This window comes from Bradysia coprophila, unplaced genomic scaffold, assembly GCF_014529535.1.
Source record: "Bradysia coprophila strain Holo2 unplaced genomic scaffold, BU_Bcop_v1 contig_151, whole genome shotgun sequence".
Lineage (NCBI taxonomy): Eukaryota > Metazoa > Arthropoda > Insecta > Diptera > Sciaridae > Bradysia > Bradysia coprophila.
Genome location: NW_023503423.1, coordinates 5,828,048 through 5,851,851, shown reverse-complemented (window position 1 = coordinate 5,851,851; position 23,804 = coordinate 5,828,048). Strand labels below are relative to the sequence as shown.

The window sequence follows — 23,804 nt, the reverse complement described above, 5'->3', positions numbered from 1 at the left end:
TTTCGAGGAAAAGAAATGTTTATTTCACATAATATTAGCGTTCACAAATCTTTTTCTTTCTTTTTTTTTTAAATTAAACTTAAAGCAATTGATTTATTCTTTGAGGATGTTTCTTCCGAAAGACAATTGGTCTACCGAAGTACCTATGTTTAAGTAACACAATGAATTTTTTGTTCATTTATTTTTGATTCTACGAAATAAAATAAAAATCAAATTTTACACAGTACGGCGAAATTGATGTATACGTCTCTATATCTCAATCTAACTAACAATTCAAAAATTTTTTCTTTTATTTAATTTAAAAAATAATTTCTAAACATACGAGAAGGGATGGGGGTCTTATAAAAATTGTCACTTTTAAGTTTAAGTTTTTACAGTTTAAAGTACTTCTTGTTTCACTCGGGTCATTTCATCTTCAATTTTTATTTAGTCAAAAATTTTGTTTTTTACACATTTTGGTCAAATTGTTTTTTATCTTTAAACACGGGATTTTAAATGAAAATTCAAAAACCAAATTTTTGCTTTTCTTTTGTTCATTAAATGTTTAATGTCTGAGATCTTAATCAATAAATTGCTAAAAGAAAAATTCATCTATTGTACTTTGTCCTTGCCGGCACCGACTCCAATTCCTAGCAAATGTTCACTGGACATCAATCCGCCACCCGGTTGATGCGCATAGTTTCGTATCTGATGCAACGATATTAGTTGATTCGGAAATGAATTCGTTGGATTTTGATTGACATTTTTACTTTGGAAATTGATGGCATCGTACAGGTATGGCCGTTGCGACATTGGATGGTGTGCCAAAGTGTTTAGATGTGGCATCGAATTGATCGGTGTGAATGCTGACTGAGCGGATGTCTTTGTGATACTGGCACTTTCGTAATTACCCGCACTGCTAACACTCGGTGCCGTTGTAGGATTCTGGCCGACCAAGTGTTGTGGTAGATTTGTTGCATTCTGTCGTGATATGACTAAGTCTTCGCCGCTTACTGGATTTGTGCCTCCATTCGTATTACCGCCGCCACCATCATCCGAGGTACCGTTTAAGTTTCGGTGATGTTCCAATATACTTCGGTGATGCGATTGCAAATGATGATCGCCGGATCCATGTTGTCCGAGCGCAAAGTCATATTGGTTTTGTTGCTGCTGTTGTTGCTGTTGCATTGCTTCTGCTAAATTAGCTGCTGAATCCGGACTCACTTTTGGCCAGTACGGATGATCACCACCAACCGGTAGTGGTGCATTACTCATGGCTAAATTGCGATTCATTGCTGCCAGTGCTAATCCGGCAATGGGCGGTCGCTTGTCCGGACGTTCCGCATGCTTTTGCATATGTTTGGATAGATATGTTTCCTGTGTGTACGACTTCCCACAGTACTGACATATATGCGTCTTGAGGTGCTTCGATTCTTTATGCTTTGGTATGTGCTCCAGCAGCGCATTTTCGTCCACAAAGCATTTGTAGCACGAATTGCATTTGTATGGTTTGTCGGTTTGATGGCATCGTGAATGTGACTGCAAATTGGATAATTGAGAGAATGCCTTCTGGCATCCGGGATGTCGACATTTGTACGGCTTATCGCCGGTATGCGTTCGTATGTGCTGCTGTAGGTGTGACAGTTGGGTAAATTTACGTTGGCAAATTTCACAGCGATATGGTTTGATTCCTAAATGGATCCGGGTGTGTTGGGAAAGGTAGCTTGAGTTGGCAAATGCTTTTGTGCATTGGGTGCATTTGTATGGCTTCGCCTCGCGCATATGCACTTGAGAATGTAGTTGCAGGTCAGACTTGGATGAATTGAATAGCTGAAAAAGAAGAAAAAGGAAAAAAAAATAATTTCAAATGCAATTTGAATTGGTTGCATGACGACGACATGTTGTCTCGTATAAATAGTTTGTGGGGAGGGACTCTTTCGACATTCCAAAATTTGTTTAACAAAATTTCTCTAACACTCATCGGTCAGTTAGGTAATTTCATCGACAAACTAGCACAGAGCGAAAAACCCATGACTCTAATGCAAATAAAATTAAGATCTTTCTTTGAAGCTTCAAAGCTCTCAACCAAAATCAAACACTTTAAAATTTAAATTGTTTTGCAAATAAACTTAGCATACTAATGTAGTAATTTGAGTTTTATATATGGATATGAGAAGCTGGCTGTATATAGATGGCTTCATCTCTTCAGAGTGACGTAAAACTACTGGTTTCTTTTCTGTCGTAGAAATTTTCCAAAGTTCATTGTGTGTTAACCAACAACGGTTTCAAATCTTCATTAATTTGATTCTAAAGAAATTTGCATTTATATTTGTCTCTCAATTCAACATATACCATTTCTCATCTGCGCTCCACTTCGTCTACGAAAAAAAAAACTTATTTTTCTGTTAATTCCTTCCAATGCTCACACGACAAGCATTTATGTACCTAACTGTAAGCGATCCGTTCAGGATTGTACAGTGGAATTGATTAGACATCTTTTTATCTTCTATACGATTGAAAAATTCGTCTTTTATGCAATGTTAGTCTGGCTGTCTTTCCTTTTACTTCAATGACAGTATTCAGTCAATTTTTCGTTCTACTTCCAATAAAAAGAGAATTTTCTTTATAAATTTAGAGAGGTTCCGGATTTACATTTTGTTCGGTTGTATTATGTCTAGAACACAATGAAAACAGTGCATGAAGAAAGCTAAATGAAAAGGATTTAAACTGAAAGGACACTTCTTGTTGAATACAACAGCTATTCAAGCCGCAATGAAATCGAAAATTTCTCGTTTTTAACGACATAATACTAGATGAGTTTGCGTTCTGATAAAATTTGAGTAGCCTTTCTCGGTGAACATATAATTGTTCGAAGAAATCTCGGAATAGGTCAGGTGAACCAGGAGAATGAAGCGAACGACCTCTCACCTGATTTGACCTGATCCTGAAATTAAGATTTTTGACTTGACCGACTTGACCTGGAGAGATATTACGGCATCAATTCTCTATTCTATTCTATGTCAACTCTACCGATAGAGTGTGGTTCGCAAATTCACTGAAAGATGTCGTTGCAACAAACCAATTTCAACAGAAAAATAATTGAGCTTTTACTCGACTGATTTTAGAGAAATAAAAAGCCATCGTATAGTAATGACCTCACGACTCTGGAAAAGTAATTATTTTACTATTTAACACCCGGTTTGTTGCAGCGACATCTCTCGAATTTCCTGTTGTTGATATTCAAATCAATCTAATTAGTTCAGGTAACTTCAGGTTAAATTTGAATCATGTCAGGTTCAGGTCAATTAAGGTTTTTCATTTTCAGGTGGAACACTCAACCTACTCTGAGTACTTTGTTGGACAGTGTTATTCCACGTCATTTCATCAGATCAAATAGATTCGAAAATTTAACAAATATTAAATCACCCGACGTTAAAGGGGAATACAGGCCGCCCCTTCATATCTGGCTTTAACCTTAAATTTGGAGGCACAGACGTTAAATTTACTATATCTCGTTGCACCTCCCGAAAACTCGCTTTCCCTCAATGCCGCAGTAGCGACAGTAGTGACACTCTCAAAATAAAAAAATCTTCCAACCTGTACATAATCTACTATTTTTGAGTTCAGTTACGAGTATAGGATACTGCTATCGAATTTTTATTGTATAACAGTTGCGCCTGTTGTAAATACAGAAGAAAAAATTCAAATTACAAAATAACCTACTCCAATGCAACTCGTCTTAAATAAGACCATAAAATTGGTAAAAAAAAATAAAAAAATGAGAAAGAAAAACAGATATGACGTAAATGCTTTACTATGTCCATCTCTCAGCGAACAAGACTTTATCATCACATCATTTCTATGTAATATAATGATAATCTATATAGCCTAGCCATCCAATTAATACTTTTTTTTATGAAGACGAGAGAAAGAAAAAACCGAATTTGTGTTTTTCGATTTAAGAAAAAATTAACAAAGAATTTTATGTGATTTCTAATTTGAAGATAAAAATGTAAATGAGTTAAATATTTATTGTATAAAGAAAAATGATGAAGAGATGATGGTGATGATGAAGATTTTTTTTTCTTTCTCGTATTATAATTTCGTTTGAGTTAAGTGCAAACATTCAATAATTTTGTCTTGTATGACGTTTATATGCTCGCATATATAATAATATACTATGCATACATTAAGGGTATTCCAAATCTCGAGTATATCGAGTATGTATAAACGACAACTGTCAACAGAAAAATAAATAAAAAATTTTGCCTTGACGTATTTTCGTCAAACAAAATGGCAGTGTACAGCGCACGATCTCAGGATTCCCTTAAGAGCGCTCACCCCTTAGCAAATTTGTAGCCTACATTTAGGCGGAAAAATATTTGTTTTTTGATGATTTCTCTGAACCAAAATCTTTTTTTTGAAAAAGTAAAATTATTAAAGCACGCAAAAATGTGTTACTTTTACAGCAAAAATTGGTTTGTGGGGGATAACTTATCCCACTTGGAGGAACCTTTGCAAATGTGTAAATTTATATGTTTTGCAAAGGTTTCTCCAAGTGGGTTCAATTATGACACACAAGCCAATTTTTCTTTCAAAAGTAACACATTTTTGCGTGCTTTAATGGTTTGACTTTTTCGAAAAAAGATTTTGGTTCAGAGAAATCATCAAAAAACAAATATTTTTCCGCCTAAATGTAGGCTACAAATTTGCCAAGGGGTGAGCGCTCTTAAGCTTTAAGACTTAAAGTAATTAGTTTTTCAATCGGAACAATAACTGTTGAGCGATAAGACTTTGAAAAAAAGGCCTTTTTAGATGTCGACCACCTCGAGTTTTCAAAGCCTTATTTATCACTCGGCAGATATAGGGCCAATTGAAAAACTAATTACTTTACCGGACTCCTGAGATCCTACGCTACACAATGGCATTTTGTTTGACGAAAATCCGTCGAGTCAAAATTTATTTATATTTTTCGGTTGACAGTTGTCATTGACACGATTTATACTCGATATACTCAACATACTCGAATATAAACTCGATACTTGGAATACCCTTATTGTATGTCGGCTAGCACATATTAACATTGGACGGTTTGGATTTTTTTTTTCTATTATAAATATATTTGGGTAACATTTGAACTTTCCGAGTTTCTGATGAGATTAAGATAACCAAATAAAAATTATGACAGTTTTCGGTTTGATTACAATTTGAACTTTTCATTCAGAGGTTATCAAATTTATAAAATTTTTGTATTTTCTGGTCTGAATGGAAGTAGAAAAAAATCATTTTTGAACCACCAAAACGGTCGCACACATACTAACTGCACTACATATTGCACAATTTAGAACAAAAAATATTTAAAAAAAAAACTGAAAACGCCAACATCCTGTATTCATTCAAATTAAATCGCAAACAACATTTTCGTTCATTTATTGAGGTATTTGAGTTGTTTTCTTGTGTGCTCAATATTTGGTTAAAAAGTTAACGATAATTTGGTGTAAATAAAAGATGAATATAAAAATTGGTTTATGTCAGTTGCATGTGTGATATTTGTGTTCCCAATTTTATTCTAGAGAAGTTAAAATTTGATTACGGTTCAGGTTTTGCGGTGAGTAATCCAATTATTTTCCGGATATTAAGATGTTAGCTTTCAAATTATAATTTTCGTATTTTTGTTGAATGTCAAGATTTACCTCATTCCATATCACAACATGGAAATTGCATGCATCGGAGTGACGCATTCTGCTCAAAGTTTTTAACAGTGAAAATTTGACTAAAAAAAGGCGTGAGGTTATCTGGCACACCATACAAATTGATAGTGTGTCAGATTCACCCCAACGGGGCGAATTCGGCACAATCATGACTTTTCGTTACATGTCGTAATAGGGTGCATACTATGATCGCGCGTGCCAGATTCCCCCATGTCCAAAAAATGTAACTAATAACAGATGATTGGCCTGCCTTCGGAAAAATGGTGAGGAATTTGAGCTCGTTGACACTGCACAGATTTCAATATTCGGGGGTCATTCGGTCCAAGGGAAAGTCAAAAAGTTGTTGTGAATATGTTCCTTAGTCGCTCATTTTTTTTACATTTTTGTAGTGAACCTGCATCACTTTCGCTTCCTGACGTGCGAGGACGATTACATAAGATCATAAAGCAGCCTTAGGAACACCAATTATCGAAAAAGTCGACAAAAATAAGCGATGTGCCTTGTTTAGTGTTCTCTTAGAAATAGTAAAACTAATGTTAAAAATAATGAAGTAAAAGATCACTTGTCAAGCACTCAGCTCGAGAATTCGTTGATCAAATGAAGTAGCAGATTTAACGTTTATATGACGAAACGCGTGACATTCAAGTTAAGATCAGAAGTCTTAAAACTTAAGACGAGCCATCAGAACAGTCGGAGCGTTTGCTGCGACTGAGCCCCGTACAAACCCGTATATCTATTGCGTACGTGACCCTAGTGCGTCTGTCACCCTACTTTGACCGTAAGCCTATGCGCCGGTTAAAGTAGTTAAAGTAAAATTATTATGTAATTTGTACATCTTAGAAATTGCGCATAGCGCAATTACGAAGCCCCGTACGACGTACCTCTCAAATAAAACAAAAATTTCAAATAGCCCTAAAATTTTAATTTATTGAGTATAAATACACATAGGGCCTAGTATCGGCCTCAGTCCGAGGATCCAATTTTTTTTTTTCAACTACATTCTATTCGGCCTTTGATTACCTTCCAAATGAAACAAAAAATACGGAAAACGGATGAAATTTGCTCGAGTTATATGTAAAATACACATAGGGCCCTAGTAGCGGCCTTAGTCCGAGGACCCAAATTTAATTTTTTTTTTCAACAACATTCTATTCGGCCTTTGATTACCTTCCAAATGAAACAAAAATTACGAAAAACGGATGAAATTTGCTCGAGTTATATGTAAAATACACATAGGGCCCTAGTAGCGGCCTTAGTCCAAGGACCCAAATTTAACTTTTTTTTCAACAACATTCTATTCGGTTTTTGATTACCTTCCAAATGAAACAAAAATTACGAAAAACGGATGAAATTTGCTCGAGTTATATGTAAAATACACATAGGGCCCTAGTAGCGGCCTTAGTCCAAGGACCCAAATTTAATTTTTTTTTCAACAACATTCTATTCGGTGTTCGATTATCTTTCAAATGAAACAAAAATTACGAAAAACGGATGAAATTTACTCGAGTTGTATGTAAAATACGCATAGGGCCCTAGTAGCGGCCTTAGTCCGAGGACCCAAATTTAATTTTTTTTTCAACAACATTCTATTCGGCTTTCGATTACCTTCCAAATGACGGAAAGGTTACGAAAAACGAATGAAATTTACTCGAGTTCTATGTAAAATACACATAGGGCCCTAGTAGCTTTTCACTTCTAAGGCCCTAACTCACGGTCCACTCACCCAATTTTAAAAAAACTTTTTTTTCCTGGATTGGTATTGACAATACCTATCATTTGCCGTGTCATTTACATTTCCATCGTTTATTTTGCCATAAATATCACCAAAAGACCTTAAATCACTTAGGTGGCCCTAACTCACGAAGGGCCGACCCGAATATGCCCATCTTCGAACTTAGCCTCACTATTTTGACTATCTTTCAGGGAAAAAATTTTTTTTTGAAATCGGATTTGATTTACTCAAGATATCGACGTGACGGACAGACGGACAGACGGACAGACGGCCCAAATTTTTATTGCGGATTCGTCATCTATGAACATAGGCAAACACTTTGCCCTCACCGTCTGCTTCGAATTCCATCAATTACACACGGCATCGTAATCCTATAAGCCCCTTCGTACTTCGTACGGGGCTAAAAAGATTAGTGAGAAAATCATCTTATTTCACCAACCGTAAAAAGTGTGGCATGTTCTGAGTATTTTTCATGGAATTGTCTGACAGTTATATTGTTGCCAAATCTTGGTTGGGATACGTATCTAGCGTGATCTTAATTTTTACTCCAAAATGTTGACACGTGTTACATTCAGTGCCGTACTGGCCCTGTGGGCGTACGGGCGATTCCCGAATGGCCTCTTGATTTTTGTACAGATAAATGGCAACGAATGGCCTTTTGAATTTTTTTTCCATACAACGCCCGAAGGGCGTTTTTGAGCCAACTCGGCACTGGTTACTATTACATATGTTGGTTACATAAAGAAAAATTGATTAAATATTTTCAAAATGTACAATGCATCTTCGAGCCGGACAAGAGTAGTTACTTTTAGACTTTCGTGGGATGGTAATATTCAATCTTTAATCGATAGAAGTTTCATCGATACAAACGTATATTTTACACGAGATTTTAAGTAAAAAGCTTGAAGTACCATTCATTCATTCCTACATGTAATCTATACCGCACCAACTACACCATAAAAGTTTAATTCGCAAAAATTGTATTTTAAGTGTATCGGATAGTATCCATGTTTCGTGAATTGAACTCGGTTAATTGGAAGAAGTTTTTGTTTTGCAATTGATATACAATTTGGATGTTAGTTTCTCGATATCGGTTAATTTGTATAGATGTGCCTCTATAGATGTTCGAATACATTCAACTGTTAAAACTGTTCGAGAGTAAAAATCTTTTTCCGGTAATTTTGCTCGTCGAAAAAAAATATTTCATCTGAAAGAAAAATTGATTGTGTGAAATTGGCAGATTTGCATTCGGTTTATTGCATATACATAAAATAAAACCAAATTAATCTGAACGATTGCGAATGAATAAGCTAAAAATAGGAAAGTCTCTATGGTTCGATCAATGCGATAACCAAATTTTATTTCCATATTTTAACAATGCATATGAATTGTCAAAAAGTGAATTTTACGACCTCATATCCACATGAAATTAGAGGTATATATATCCGGCACAATTTTCCATTTCTTTGGCTAATCATTCCATGTTTGTTTGTCGAATTAATAAACAAATAAAAAAAAAGTTTTGAGGAAAAGATTTCGGAACAGTGGACAATTAAAAGATAAATTCAATAATTTAAAAAAAGACCCGGCAGATATGAAAATGATTAAAAGAGAAATGGACTACAAGAGACTGTCTTTTCGGATATTTTATGCAAATTGGTTTTTTGGCGTTGTTATGTATGTCATTTCATCCCACATTAACAAGCAAAAGTTACCAAAAACAAAAAAAAACATCGAAACAAGTTTCTGGTTTGAATTATAGATTTGATCGACATTGCCATAAACGAGATCATAAAAATTGTGTTTCTTACAAGCTAGCGATGCGAAAAACGCGATAAATTTTGTTACTTCTTTGAATGCTAATTTTTATTGGTAAAACTTTTTGGTTTCGAACACTTTTTTCGCGGGGCAGTAACGTGTAATTGGAAACTTTTCTATTTAACGGTGACGGGGTTTCGTTTGAAGCCCACTTTCACAGTTTTGATTGAAATGGTACGACCGGTCATTTTAGATTTGATTTATTAAAAAATCTTACTTAATTTTGAGTGAATTTTTCTTTCATTAAATGATCGCCACAGTGAACGATGGACATTCATGATCAGTAACTTTAACAGCAAAATTTTTGCGGATAAAGAATCTGATCATGGAACATGTTTTCTAAAAGTTAAGAGAGAAGAGAAGTTCTTGATGTGTGAGGCCAAAACATCGCAATAATTTAGGTTTTTTGATTTTAAATAGCTTTCGAGATGTTTGAGCTTTTTTTGTAGTCCACTTAAATATTCCACATGAATTTTTTTAAAAAAGCTCAAAGCTTTCGAAAGCTCCACAAATCACACAAATAATGCGATACTGTGTTTTAGCCTAACACGGCTTGCTGAACAAGCTGAAAGATAGCCAATAAAATTATGTTTGGACCTCTAAAGAAAGAAAATCAATTTGGGTAGCTAATTGTGCATCCATTTCAGACGCCTTGTCGTGTATAATAGATCTTACTAATCGACGTGTTATCGTCGAAAAACAAATCAAAATGCTAATAAAACTCCGATGATCATTTCAAACCTGATATGGACGACGTTAATTGGACGTGTAGGTTATAGTACCGATAATCATTTATCGTCAAGAGTGTTAACTCAATTTTCACATTTCCAGACAACTTAAACACACGTTGCTTTTGTGTACAACTTTCTTGATATCTGAAACTACACAAATTTCATTCGATTTGATATAAGCAGATTTTGAAACGCTGCACTTTCGCGACTGCATAATAGTAATCTTATAGCATTACATCAATTTCCCAAACGTTACCATAATTTGAGTCACCCTATTCAAAATAAGCTCTGAATCGAACCTTCAACTTGGATCACAAGGCCTCTATTTTCGTGTGTTCATGTGAAATCTACAGAACTGATTGTGGAATACATTTGGTTTATAAAAAAAAAAAACGTTAAATTCGATTAAGATTCTATTTCTTTGTACCGTATGCATGGGTATACATCGATGACAATTCTTTTTTGGTGAATTTTAGTTACCTCTATGTCATAAATATTCAATGTACACATATCAGACAATCTGTCGATTTTGGTCACTTTTATACCTCTCCCATTCATTTGATATGTTTTTTTTCGTTTTACTACAAACAGCGCGCATGTAAAGCATGTTCGTGTACACATGAAAAAAAGTGGCTCTATACTAAATATCATGTTTGTTTAGTCTATCAGTTAGTTTCGGTTGAACGTTTGTTTATTCAATAAAAAAATGCTTGTCAATGACGTCGTTTCTAGTGATTATTCGTGTCTCGGAGGTCCTTTACTTTCTACTCCAAATCTCATGTCACTGTTGTCCAAACATTCTTTCTTTTTTACAATTCACTAAATTAATGTCCAAATGGCGAAAATAAAAAAAAAACATTTTTGCTAGTAATTTGACAAAAATCGAAATGGAAACGCCTTGCACAGCGACGACGACATATATAGTTTATGTGTTCATATCAAGCAAAAATTAAATTCCAAATTGGACTGACTTGCAGATGTGGCATGGTGTTAGATCGACACGGCACATATATATGTACATAGTACATACGTATATGATATGCATAAAAATTACTCGGCATGATGGATGATTCAATTTTAATTTATAACAAGAAACTTGCATGAGAGACAAGAGTCGTTAAATTTAAAACCATATTTCTGCATGAAGGGAGATGTATATTTGTAGTATGGGTATATTACCACTCCAAAGTAATAAAACAATGGGGACATCATTTTGTCGTTTCATGCCTCTCTCTCTCTCTCTGATATTGTAACGATATTATTTATAAACAATTGTATTATACCTTATCATTTTACAAGGCTTTTGAATATTTTATTGAATCAACGTGTAAATGACATCATATTATGGCTTCAGTATGGATGAACAATTTGTGTACGACGGGTAAAGTGTTCATTAAGAATTTCTCTTCTAAATTGGGGATAATTAACCTGACATATCTTCACACTATCTCTGCCGTTTATATGGATATCTTACCCAGTTATATGGCAGTGAAAAGGGTTCGAATCTTAAATGCAGGGAATAAGAGTTTGCACTTGGAAAATATAGTCGTTGTTGTTGGTTTTACGGAGTGCGAAATATATTGACTACCTTTTTCGGCGAAGATTATCTTTGGCAAAAAGGAGGTTATCGATAGATCTTATGCAAGCATGTAGAGTGGACCTGATTCGGGCAACTAATAAAATAGGACTAAATTTCCATTTATTTCTTGAACACGAGTTAACCGAGTCCTATAAAAATTTCCGTTCGTGGTAACACACAAACTAAGATTAGTTTAAAACAAAATAATTGAATAATAAAATGTGATATAAGATCTGTTCAGAGATTCTTTGAGGTTTAAAATTTTTATGAAATAAAAACTCGAATAAAAATCTAGAAAGAATAAATTGTCAACTCAATTTCAACTTTTGACAAAAAAAAAATCAGACGAAACTTCTTTTGAGCTGAAAAGTTTGAAAAAAAAATATTTAAAAAAAAACTTTTCGCTAAGAATGCGGTATGGACTTTCCCGAAAGATACAAAATTGTTCGCGTTTTTCTTTTTCATCAACAGAGATAGTAAAGCTTGAAATGGTGCAGTGTTGATAATGATAACTTTCCCGAAAATGCTAACAATAAATAAATAAAGTCCACGAAACATTTCGTTGATATAGTTGATATAGTTATCCCACACCGATAAAAAACTATCCAAATTGATGAAAACTTTTCTACTTTTCATCCAGTGACGAAATATTTTAGTGATACGAAGTGTTGGTATTCGATATCAAAATAGCTCTACGATACAAGCATCGAACACGAGAAACTCAGTGCATGTGTCGAACAAGCTCCATTTGAGTTTATTAATGATTTCAGCACCAGTGTCGAAACGAATTTCATTTCAGCATCAGCGAAATACAGTGAACGACATCTCAAATGTCTCACAGTCAAATTTTTCTGAGAATTTTATTGTGTCATTGCAAATTCACAATGACATTCTCTGAAAAAAATGACAGTGAGACATTTGAGATGTCGTTCACTGTAGTAGTTACTTATGCAACTGAGCTGCGAAAAGTGATCTTTTTCATGAATGATTCGAGTGACGTATGAATGGTCTTTTTTCACTCGTAACAAAATATACTATTTTTACTGGAGGTTTTTTGTCACTACTTTTTGACACGGTAAAAAAGACCCTTCATACGTCATCCAAAGCATGCATGAAAAGGTTCATTTTCGCACCTTTCAGTTGCAGAATATACTCAATTTGGATCTGAACAATGTCACATGAAAGATGGATTGCTCCTGGCGCCCTATATTGTGCTAAATTTCCATTAAGGCCAGATTAAGGTGCTTTTAAATATTTGTGATGTATAACGCGCCTGGCCTTAAAGAACACTAGAGATAAAATATTGGCGTTACGTAAGACGATACAGAATTTTTTGTTTTTATGTTCGGATGATAATTAGTGGTTCAAAAATCGAGGAACGTTATATAAAAAATTAGAAAAGGTAAAGCTAAAACTCATCGGCAATTTTTTAAAGAATCATTTGAAGCTCCATGTTAGGGTCAAGATTAAAATTACTCATTTTTGAAATGTCACTTTTACGCACTAGTGTGTTAAAGTTATATGAAAATCCATATAACCTAATACGTCGGTCGCAATACTGTACACCAATAGCTATTTTCATGACAAACACTTAAAAGAAAATTTTGCGAAATAGATGTGAATATCTTCAAACAACGCATTTCAAGCGAAAGTGCTATTAATGACAGCTGTCAAATAGAGTACTAATTTGTATGAAAAATTTTTACAGATTTTTTTACAGGATCAAAATTTGTTCGATACACTGTCCAGTTTCAGTATCCTATTTGTGCTTGAAGTGCGTTGCTTCAAACCAAGGCGAAGTCAATGTTTTCTTGTATTGGACAAACGTTACTTTAACATACTCCGTACTATAGTGCGTCATATATATAGCAAAATCCATTTAAGCACTACTTCATTTAGGCATTTAAAGTTTTCTCACTTCAACCTCACTCCTATATCCTATTAACAACAATGGAAGAAAACGAATCATAACCTTCGCGTTAAGCACAGGCAACTCGAAAAGGATGTATGAACGGAAAAGTGAATTGTTTTGAAGGTGCTACGGTTAATTGAGATAGATGGACAAAACTTAATGACCAAAATGTTAAACTAACAGACATTTAAGCTGTCCTTCCGCGTCAATTAGAGAAGAATAAATAACTGTTAATTAGGTAAACATTCTGCGTCTATTTAGTCTTCCTATTAAATTGAATTCCTCATTAAAACTGACGACATTTCGAGTAGAAACCGAATCTCATACATTTCATACAATTTCATTCGGATTGTTTTTCTTTTTTTCTCGACTTCAATATCGTTAAACGAATTATGCATGCGTTAATGTTTCCATCAAGAGAGGTTTTTTTTTTCTCTTCTTCTGTATATTTTCTCAAGTATAAAAAACGTAAACAAAATGTTTTTTTTTGGGTGGCCCTATGCTGCCGTAAGTCGTATGATCGTATGCACAGCCGAATACGTACAATGTGTTTCTCGGCGATGTCCATTGTAGAGTCATTATGTATATAATATACATAGAGACAGATATGTGAATGAAATAATAATAAAAAAAACGACGCGTATGTGTGTCCGATGTTGTATATACACATATGGAATGAATTGTACATATATACGTATAAAAAAGAAGTGAATTGACTGACTCTCTAGTTTTACATCTAAAGAAAAAAAAATCAATTTGTTAAATTATTATGGAACCAGCATGATTGTATCAATTTGACAAAAGATTTGCAATTTTAAGCATTCAAGAAAATTTGCTTAATGTGTTGTTAGGAGGTATCCTTAGTGCCCATATCCATATTATATACAAATTAACTATCTGTTATATATGCAAAGACATATGTTGGATGTATTACTTCAAGAAAAAAACTTGAATATAATACAACACGTAACAGTGGATTTTTTCTTCAAATTTATTTTTTAGAATCAAGAATCGTTTCTGGTTTTTCGAAATAAATGTTCAGTTCGGCGTTGAGGTTTTATATAATTTTTGGCAGTTTTTTTTGTATTATTATTACTTCTTGTTCTTTCATTTCGGCTGGTGAGGTTGAGAGTGTTTGAATAATGATACTGATTCTGATATGAATGTATTTCGTAACGTTTACAATCGGCTGTGCGTATGTGTATGTGTGTGTTTGCAAGCATATCTTTTTTATATATTTGTACTTATAGATCATATTTGTTAAAGAAAAAAAAAATATTTTTTTTCCGAAATGTATGCAAACGTGTTTCAGTCGGTTTTTTTTTTGGTTGAGAATTTATTTTTTATGGTCTTCCAGAATGAAAGGTCATTAATTATTTATATTAATTTTTTGTGTTTTAATTTGCATGTTCAAGTGTATATGGATGTTTATTTAATGTTTTTTTTTTGGTTCCTCTTCTTGCCTTTCGGTGCTGATTCGTTATTTTTCTCTATTAATTTTGGTGTATCATGTTGATAGCATTCCGAATATATGTCACTTTTCAAAATTTGTATGTAATTTTTCGGCTTTTTCTTCATTCGAATGGTTCATTTTCGCGTTATAGCGCTTCTCGTCAGGAGGTGGTTGAAAGTATATTACATACAATTTGTGTGTTGATTCGATTTTTTTTTCTCTTGTGTAGCGAGGTTTTTTTTTTTCATCGAATTGGTGACGCAAACTTTATAAAAAGAGAAACAAAGAAAAAGAAGAGAGAGAAAAAAAAATTACGAAGACAAGTGACGTGTGAGCATTTTATTTATGAAGTACCCTGTATGCGCAATATTGCCCATATAAATGCTCATATTATTCATATTCGTCAAGCTTTGTTATTGAATATTGTAACCAGTTCATAAATTAAAAATTCCTGCATGAACGAAGGTTTTGTCCTAAGTATACCCAAAATTATTTCTCAATGTGCTCAAAATATCACTAGGGGGTAAGTAAACCGGTAAATAACACTCAACCCATGGATGGAGAAACAAAAAAAAAATCTCATCTTTTCATGAAGTCACAAATGTACTTTCACAGTACCAAAGAAAGAAAAAAATTGTAAAGAACAGACAACAACGTCTCCAAAACAAGTATAATTCATCGTTGAAAAGTTCGGCTTTATGCGTTACATACGCAACTATAGGAAAAACCACTTGTCGTTTCTCTTTGCCACAGAAAAAACAGACCTGTAAAAACTAGCACAATTAAATCGATGCGAAAAGAATTGTTCGTACTTGCTTGGACGATTCCCCCGAGGAAGTTTGTTTCCGTTTGAAAGTTTATCATCACCGCGATAACCCCAACACAGCTTAGATGATAAAACGTTGACGTAAGTTTCATTCGCTTGTCATTCTTTAAAGTTTGTTTTGATCAATTTTTTGTGTCGAAAATAAAATAAAAATTTGTTTTACTTCGATGGGCACATTGGACACGTTTTCCCTCGACTTTATAGTCCGGAAAACCATTTTTCTCCGAACAATTTATATTTTTGTTAGCTACACGTAAGATACCTTATATCGTCACCATGACGACTGATAAAAATGTTTTCCGATTGAAAGTGTCCTTAATTAGATGCTCTGCCATCGCATTTTATTGAATGTATATAAAAGAATTTTATTATCACCCCAACCATTCCCTCCACTCAAACCGGTGTGACATGATGGACAATAACCGAACCGAAAAAATGGTATAGATACCGAGAGTTTTTGACATGAAACTCAATAATTATCAATCGACTGTAACCAAGCGTAACAAGAGATGAAAATTTTGACCTGTGAATTTTTAATGGCACCATAATTAAATCAATAGACAGAGTATACACACCGCACATTTATATAAAATACGTCCATTGAGATTGATTCTATTGTTAAAATAATATGCGGAAGTTGTAGTCCTGGTACACAGCTTGTACTTTGCTTTCCCATTGAAGTGAAAAGAAAAACCGGGACGGTAAAATTAATTAGTGTACCGAGATTATAAAGATGCATTATGTGGTTTTAATTGCTTGGCGGAGTTGATATTAGTTTTCGCGATGTGTTTTTGTAGCGATAATGAGGTGAAGTCTGTACGATGAAAGCTTCTCGATAAATTAATTTGCGACCGGATGATGTATACGGAGCTTGAAGTAACAAACTCACCGTATAAACTTCAAACTCTGACTCAACAATTTATCGGTGGATATTTTGTCGAAGTATCCCAAAAATTCTGATTTGATTTTAGATTCATATCTTACATCCAATAACAAAACCAGCCGGTAAAAATCGGTCTTCACCGAAATTCTCCCGTCATAAATTTTCTACGAAATCTTAATAAGACATCGAAATGTAGTATAAAACGAGCAACACACGAAAATGTTCCTTAATTAAAACATAATAAATTCTATTTTATGAAATACACAAACTGTCTCTCTGTCTCTCTATTAGAAAACCCATAGTGGCAACCATTTGTTGTGCGATGGAATATGAAATAAAAATATTTGAAAATAACCACATCATCAAAATAAAATAAAGAAAAAATCTGTCAGAAATGCAAGCCGAATGAATTATATCACGGCAGAGTGATATAGGCAGGAGCGGTTCATTTTTGAAACGATAGATAAGGGACCTGCACAATGTATGAAAATGAACTCAAATGAGCACTGAGATAATTAGATTATTTAGGTCCTTAGTCAAATCAAACGCCCCTGCCGTGATTATATTTTGTGCTACATTGAGAGAAAAGTGTCATTCGACATGTTTTATGATGTGGGAGTTGTTGTGGTTTGTAATTGATTCCACAAGAACTTCGTTTAACAAATGAAAATCTAGATTTAATTTTTTGAATTTTGGTTAGGCAGTGCCTAACAGCAACAAGAATGAAGTACTAAAATAAAGAAATCTAGATTGTCATTTGTTAAATCAATTTTGTTTGGAATCATTCACAAACCACAACAGCTCCTAAAACAGAAAACATGACTTATTTCAATTGTCACGATCAGACTGGTCATGGATCGATGGATTCAAGATTTTTCCAAGAATTTTTTTTTGTAAAATAATCTTGAGATGTTGCCCGGACTACAAAGATGGCCTATGAGAAAAGGTCATTTAAACAGAAAAAGAAAAGAAAAACATCCGGCGACACAAATTTTGCCGAATCATTTTAGCCAAATGGAACGAATTTTTGTCGTTCCCAAGAAGCACAAAAATGAATTCATTCAAATCATCCATTTAGACGATGCTCGGATAAGATTTATCCCTCAATAATAACCTGGATAGCAGAATCCGCTTACATCTCTGATGTGTGTGTGTTACTCTAACTTCTAACCAATTTGTGTTTACAAGAGTGTCATAAATATTAAAATGCGTTCGTATGTCAATTTATATGGATATTTATATGAGAAACACGGCCCTATATAAAAAAAAGATATTTTGATACGATGAAACGCAACATATCTATACACTGCACACGGCATATATATACGGCATTGTGTATAACGATATAGACAATTACAACAACAGAGTGAACCTTACTTTAGCACCATTGGAATTCGTTATCTAAAGGATAAATCAGAAGAAGAAATCCCTCGATGGTTTATTTTTTTAGGTAATTTTTCTTTATCTTTTTTTTTCGACAAATAACAAGGTATGTCATATACGACATCTATATATATTAGGTTGCTTATAATGTATATAATGCATTCAGGTATACATAATCTAGAGAGATTTTATTTTTAAATTGGTTTGACAACAAACATTCCTTTTTGTCAGGCTTAATGAAGGAATGATGGAAGAACACATATATGTAACCTTCTGTCCCGAATTCGACACAATCAACATTTTATTTTTTTATTATATAGAGAAACCGAAAACGTAACTTCCACACAACCATATCAATAATGATGTGCGTGGACCAAGAACTTTAAGGGGTTGCTTGCACTTGTGTATATGGTTTCGTTTTTCTCTCGATTCTTTGTTTAAACTACAATAAAGAATTCGAATATTGGTCTAAAGAAAGAGAAAATCGGTTTGATTTATGACTTTTCAATTTTATGGACAATGGAAACTATTCGATCAGAAATGGGTTCACTGAATATAAAATGAATTCGATCAAAAATATTTAAGAAAAAATATGGAACTACAATCAGTTCGCTCAATGAAAACACTGAAGGAAATCCAATTAATTGAATCCCCGGAAAATCGTCGGAATTTCTAATGAATAAGAAAATATTAAAAAAAAAAAATGTCTGATGATTCGAACATATTATCACAACTCTATAATACACTTATTCTTTATGAATGAATTTCTAAAAATACGATCTTGAACCAAATTGAAGAAAGAACGAAAAAAAAAATGTTCTTACACTAACATTCGAAATGAGCATCTCGGCGATATGTCGAGAAGAAGAGGGAAAAAAATGTTCCAAAGAAAATAAACGATCACGGTGGAAATTTAATTATAGAGCCACATTTTAAACCAAAAAATGATCTAAAAATATTGGATGTTTTGAAGAAATCATTAGAGAATTTTTAGGAATAATATTCCTGATGGTCGTTAATACGTTCGGTTGGTATTTGAATTGTTACTTGGAGGTTTATGCGGTTTAAACGAAACTTTGTGGCAGCATACGATCTAATAAAACTTTAGACTACCATGTCAAGTTATCGCCAATGGGTGTTGTATTTCTCACAGAAAATTTATTAAGTTCAAGAAGTGCTGCAACTTTTCCCGCCGTATGACATTTGTGACAGTCGGAATCTAAAGTCTGTCTATTCCATTGGTCAAACTGACATGTTAAAAGTCAAGCGGAAGTAATTAACGAAATGATCAGAAAATCCCCTATTTCTTTCTTAATTCTCTTTCAATAAGGCAAGAAGGGCAAGAAGGTGATATAAGTAGAAAAACAAGAATTTAGATTCTATTTTCTCACGCAACTATGCTTTGACCTTTGACGTTTTAAACGTCACTTTCAGTAAATTGATTAATGTGACTTTGACAGATGTAATAGACCGTCTCTGGTGATCCTAACAGTCACATTTGTTCTCTATTTCCTTGTAGAAAATGAATTAACTAAACCTATGAAAAATCGGAAAAATTTATCGGAACTGTCTAGCGCAGTCCAGTAATGAATTAGACTAATGAATAACAATGTTTTCATTTCAATAACAAAATTTTTAATTGCCAATTTTTGATTATGAACGACAGAGTTTCAAGTTTTCAATCGGAATTTTTTGTTCCAAACTTTTTTTGCGCGTTTTAATTAATATTTTGAAGCAAATAAATGAGTTTAATGAGTACATTCGATTCGACCGCTTGTCCCCGGTAATGGATATCATGGACCTCTAAACTTTGATTTAATTCTGTTCAATTAATTGGGAATGATATAAAAAGGGAAAAATCAATGTTGAATGAGAAAATATATCGTCCCCGAATATATTGTCGAATCAAGTCAGCATCAACCTTACTACGGTGTTTAATTACAATGTTGCACCGACAATTTTACCATAAGTTTTGGCCAGGAATACATAACGATAACAACAATATGATTGAAGTCATAACGATTCAAATCCTAGTTGCTCATTGCATCAAAAATTGATTTAAGAAAATTGAAACTGCTGCCATGCATAATAGATAAGAAATCGATAAATGTACCTTATATGTAAGGTCACGGAGAGCAAGCAAGAAACATTGTGGTTGTTTGTTTATGGCTGAACTAGAAACTCTCACGAAATTTTAGTCAAACAAAACGGAATGAAGATGTTTTTAGAAATAGAGGAAGGATGATTGCAATTCCGTTCTATGAATATATAACTACAGCAGGATACGTGCCCAATTAGCGAATTATAAAAAAAATGAAACTTCATTGATTTAGCTTCATTCACAATAGGCTGACGAGGTTTTTGTTCTGAAATATTTATCAAACCATATTGACATGATCAGACTAATCAAGTTGAAATTTCATTATTATTATAATTCACTAATTGAACATGTCCCAATTTTGCATTTAGATATTCTATTCGGTATAACATAACAGCTATCAACAAAGATTTTCTCCTTTGTTTCTACCACATTGGATTCTCACCGAGAGGGCACATTTAAGAATTAAAAAGTAAGATGAATTGGTATGAACCATCCACTCAGACACATTTGATGGAACTGCAGTTTCGTTTTATCATTTTCCTTATATCATCTATCAAAACAACGGAGAACATAGCTTTTCTTAGTCTTCTTTGATTCGACTATAAAAGTTTCTTTATTGCGTTAGCAATGTAATTGCTTTGGACAGGAAAATATACACAAAATCAAAGTGAAGATGAAATGTTGCAGCGCAGCAGAAAATTTTCGTTGCGTCCTTGCGGACACTGTGTTGTGAACAACAGAAACTTATATATCAAAGAGAAAGAGAATTAACTTTTCAATCAAATCACTTTTCACTTGCAAGCGAACTTTTCGGTACATTTGTTAATAACAAGTTTGATTCAACAAACTTATAAACTTTAGATTGAAAATAGCCGAAGCATGGACATATGGTATAGAATACAGGTGCGCTGGTATAATTATTGGAAAACGGTGTAAAGGATCGTTTAGATAATTAATACTTCAGCTAAATGTGGTCGTTTATAAGACATGGACACCCTAAAAGACAATATAGTGAAAATGTTCACCACTTTGTTATGTGGTTCCGTGAAAAAATTGGATTGCGCGTAGATTCAGTAAATGTTGTGGTTGTGTTCTTTAACGACATTCATATAATTATAGACAGGTGAACCACACATACAATGTATGCGAAGAGAACTCTCATTGAAAAATTATTTTAAAAAAAATATAAACAAAAGTAGCAGAGCATATAAGTGACATAGTGGTTCGGATAGTGGTTCTGCAATAGTGATATCATTCTTCCATGACACAATAACGCAATGCTTCAATACCACGACTACTGTAACGATTTTCGTACATAAATTTTACAAATTCTTACCTTCGACTCATTCATTTGTCCATCAGCTATCGACAGGGGTGTTGGTGGTGTTGACGGCGAACTATATGGCTTCTGATCCTGTTGCTGTTCCTGATGCCGTAAATCGTCCGATTGATTATTATTGTTATTGTTACCGTTACCATCGCCGCCTCTCATATCAATACCGCCATTCTTCGGCGCATACTCTAACCGTTCGTTATTCCTTAAGTCACTAATATTAAATTGCTTATAGTCATGTACTAGCGATGCTCGTATATCGGTGGCCGATAGTGAGCCGAGCTGTCCCAGAACGCCACGTTCGTTCATCGATCGCAACTGTTCGATCGATCGATGAATGTGGCTGTATTCGCCCGCCGGTATTTCGGCCATCAGCGGTGAATTGTGATAGTCCAGCCCGCCACCGGGCCGGTATTCGATTGTACGGCCCTCCAGTGTGCCCGTGTATTGCCTTTGTTCGAGAATTTTGATGGATTTTGTTGGGGAGTGTTCAGAACACACCGATTTGAGATCGAAATTTATTTGCTACACACACCCGAAATCAAAAAAAAAAAGAAAAAAATAATAATTTCAAATCACAACTGCCAATTTGAGTTTGTAATTATTGTGTGTGCACTCTCGTGATGATGATTGTTCTGGTGTACGAAGCACGTGGTGTTTGTATTATTTCCAAAGTCAATTAACTCAATTGATAACACCACTTTCACTCACATGTGAGTTGATTGTTTGCACAACAACACACTTTTAGCGTTAGCATAGTTTTGTTTTATCTGCTTAAAAATTACGTTTTTCTTTTCTTGTGTGGTTGTTTAGCTAAGTGTTGCAAATTGCATACTATTTTATGTTGTACAAGGCACATTAAATTTTATGTTTGAGTTTAATTAATTCCAATGTAATTGCATCATTACAAAAGGCACTCGCGACGAACGGTTTTCCTCTTTTTCTCTGGTTGTTTTTTTTCGGCTATTTTGAATTTTCAATATTAGGCGCAAATATTGAAAGAAAAAAAAGAGTCACAAACGACATATACATACATAAGACTTATGTACATACAGTATAGAGAAGTTCTCTTCTTTTTTCCGCTGAAACTTTTTTACATAATCAATACTTTTGGTATTGGATTTCTTTCTTTTTTTTCAATGTTTTAAGTTTTCCTGCACCGAAAAAAATCCAAACGAATTTTTATCACGAATTCGACGCAAGAATTCAACGATCAAAACAAACAAACTTTTAAAAAAAAATCTCTAAAGTTTACGTAAAAAAAATAATAATTTTTTTCGCCAACCACAGGTATTAATACCGAAAATTTTTACCGAAAAAAATTTATATTTTTAGAAGTTTTTTTTTCTCTTCGCTTTCTGTTATATATATATCACCGAGCGCATATACGTGCCGTACATATATATATATCTCTTGAACGGTGTGGTGTGTCACTCTTTTTTAATTCACCGAATTTACGAAAAAAACGCGTGCGAGATGTGTGTTAATCATAACGAAGCAAAAACTCGACTGGTTTAGAAAAACTTTTTGGTCCTCAAAGTTTAGATCTTGCGTCGTTGGTTTTTGTGTATTGTGTTTTGTTACTGCCTTTTGCTATGTGTATAAGTTTTGTGTATATAAAAAAATGTAATATTGTTAGTATACCTACTATACTTTGATGATGGGAAAGGCAGGCATGGTGCTTCGAATATAAAAATCGGAAAAAATGCTGTGGGGAGAGACTCTACATATACAAACATGATACATAAACATTAAATTTTTACTTATACATATTCTGCATACTTACGAATAAAAAATTTTTGGACGAGAGAAAGAGCACATGCTCATATCCTCTAATAAAAATGATAGCACTGTGTGCATATATATATGCATGCATGTATAATAAAAAAATATAAAAATATTGTATACCCACTTTTTTTTCCAGTGCATTGGAATGAGACGAGGGGGGTAGAAATACAATTACACATTTTTAAAGGCAATTTTTTCATTTTTTTATTTCGGTTCATTTTTTTTCCTCTCCCGCAGAAGTTATAATATACCAGCTGTATACGTGCCTTCAATGGATACAGGATGGGCAACCGATTTCAATTAAGTCGATTCGGTAAAATATTTAGCTGATAAGCCGTTTATAACCATTTAAAATCATTGAGCTGCTAGCATAGCATCATTTCTTTCGCAATCTTGTCACCAAGAGAAAAAAAAATTATTTGTTTCTAAGACCTCACTACCAGTCTATTAGGGACAATAACTTAAGTCTTAACCACTAATTTTACGTGACAAACGCCTGAAAGTATGCAAATCTTCTCTGATGAAAGTTAGCCTCGCAACTGATATCTCGTCTAAATGTAGACTACATATATTGT

At 33.8% G+C, this 23,804-nt stretch overlaps 1 protein-coding gene across 1 annotated transcript; it reads right to left on the bottom strand.

Moving 5' to 3' along the window:
* On the bottom strand, window positions 1–23,040 carry LOC119074603 (zinc finger protein rotund-like). The gene is made up of 2 exons (XM_037180855.1): window positions 21,445–23,040; window positions 1–1,809 (listed from the first exon to the last, which is right to left on the bottom strand). Exons 1-2 carry the CDS (start codon window positions 21,811–21,813, stop codon window positions 592–594), a joined length of 1,587 nt encoding a protein of 528 aa, XP_037036750.1. The 5' UTR covers window positions 21,814–23,040; the 3' UTR covers window positions 1–591.
* Between the last annotated feature and the right edge of the window lie 764 nt (window positions 23,041–23,804).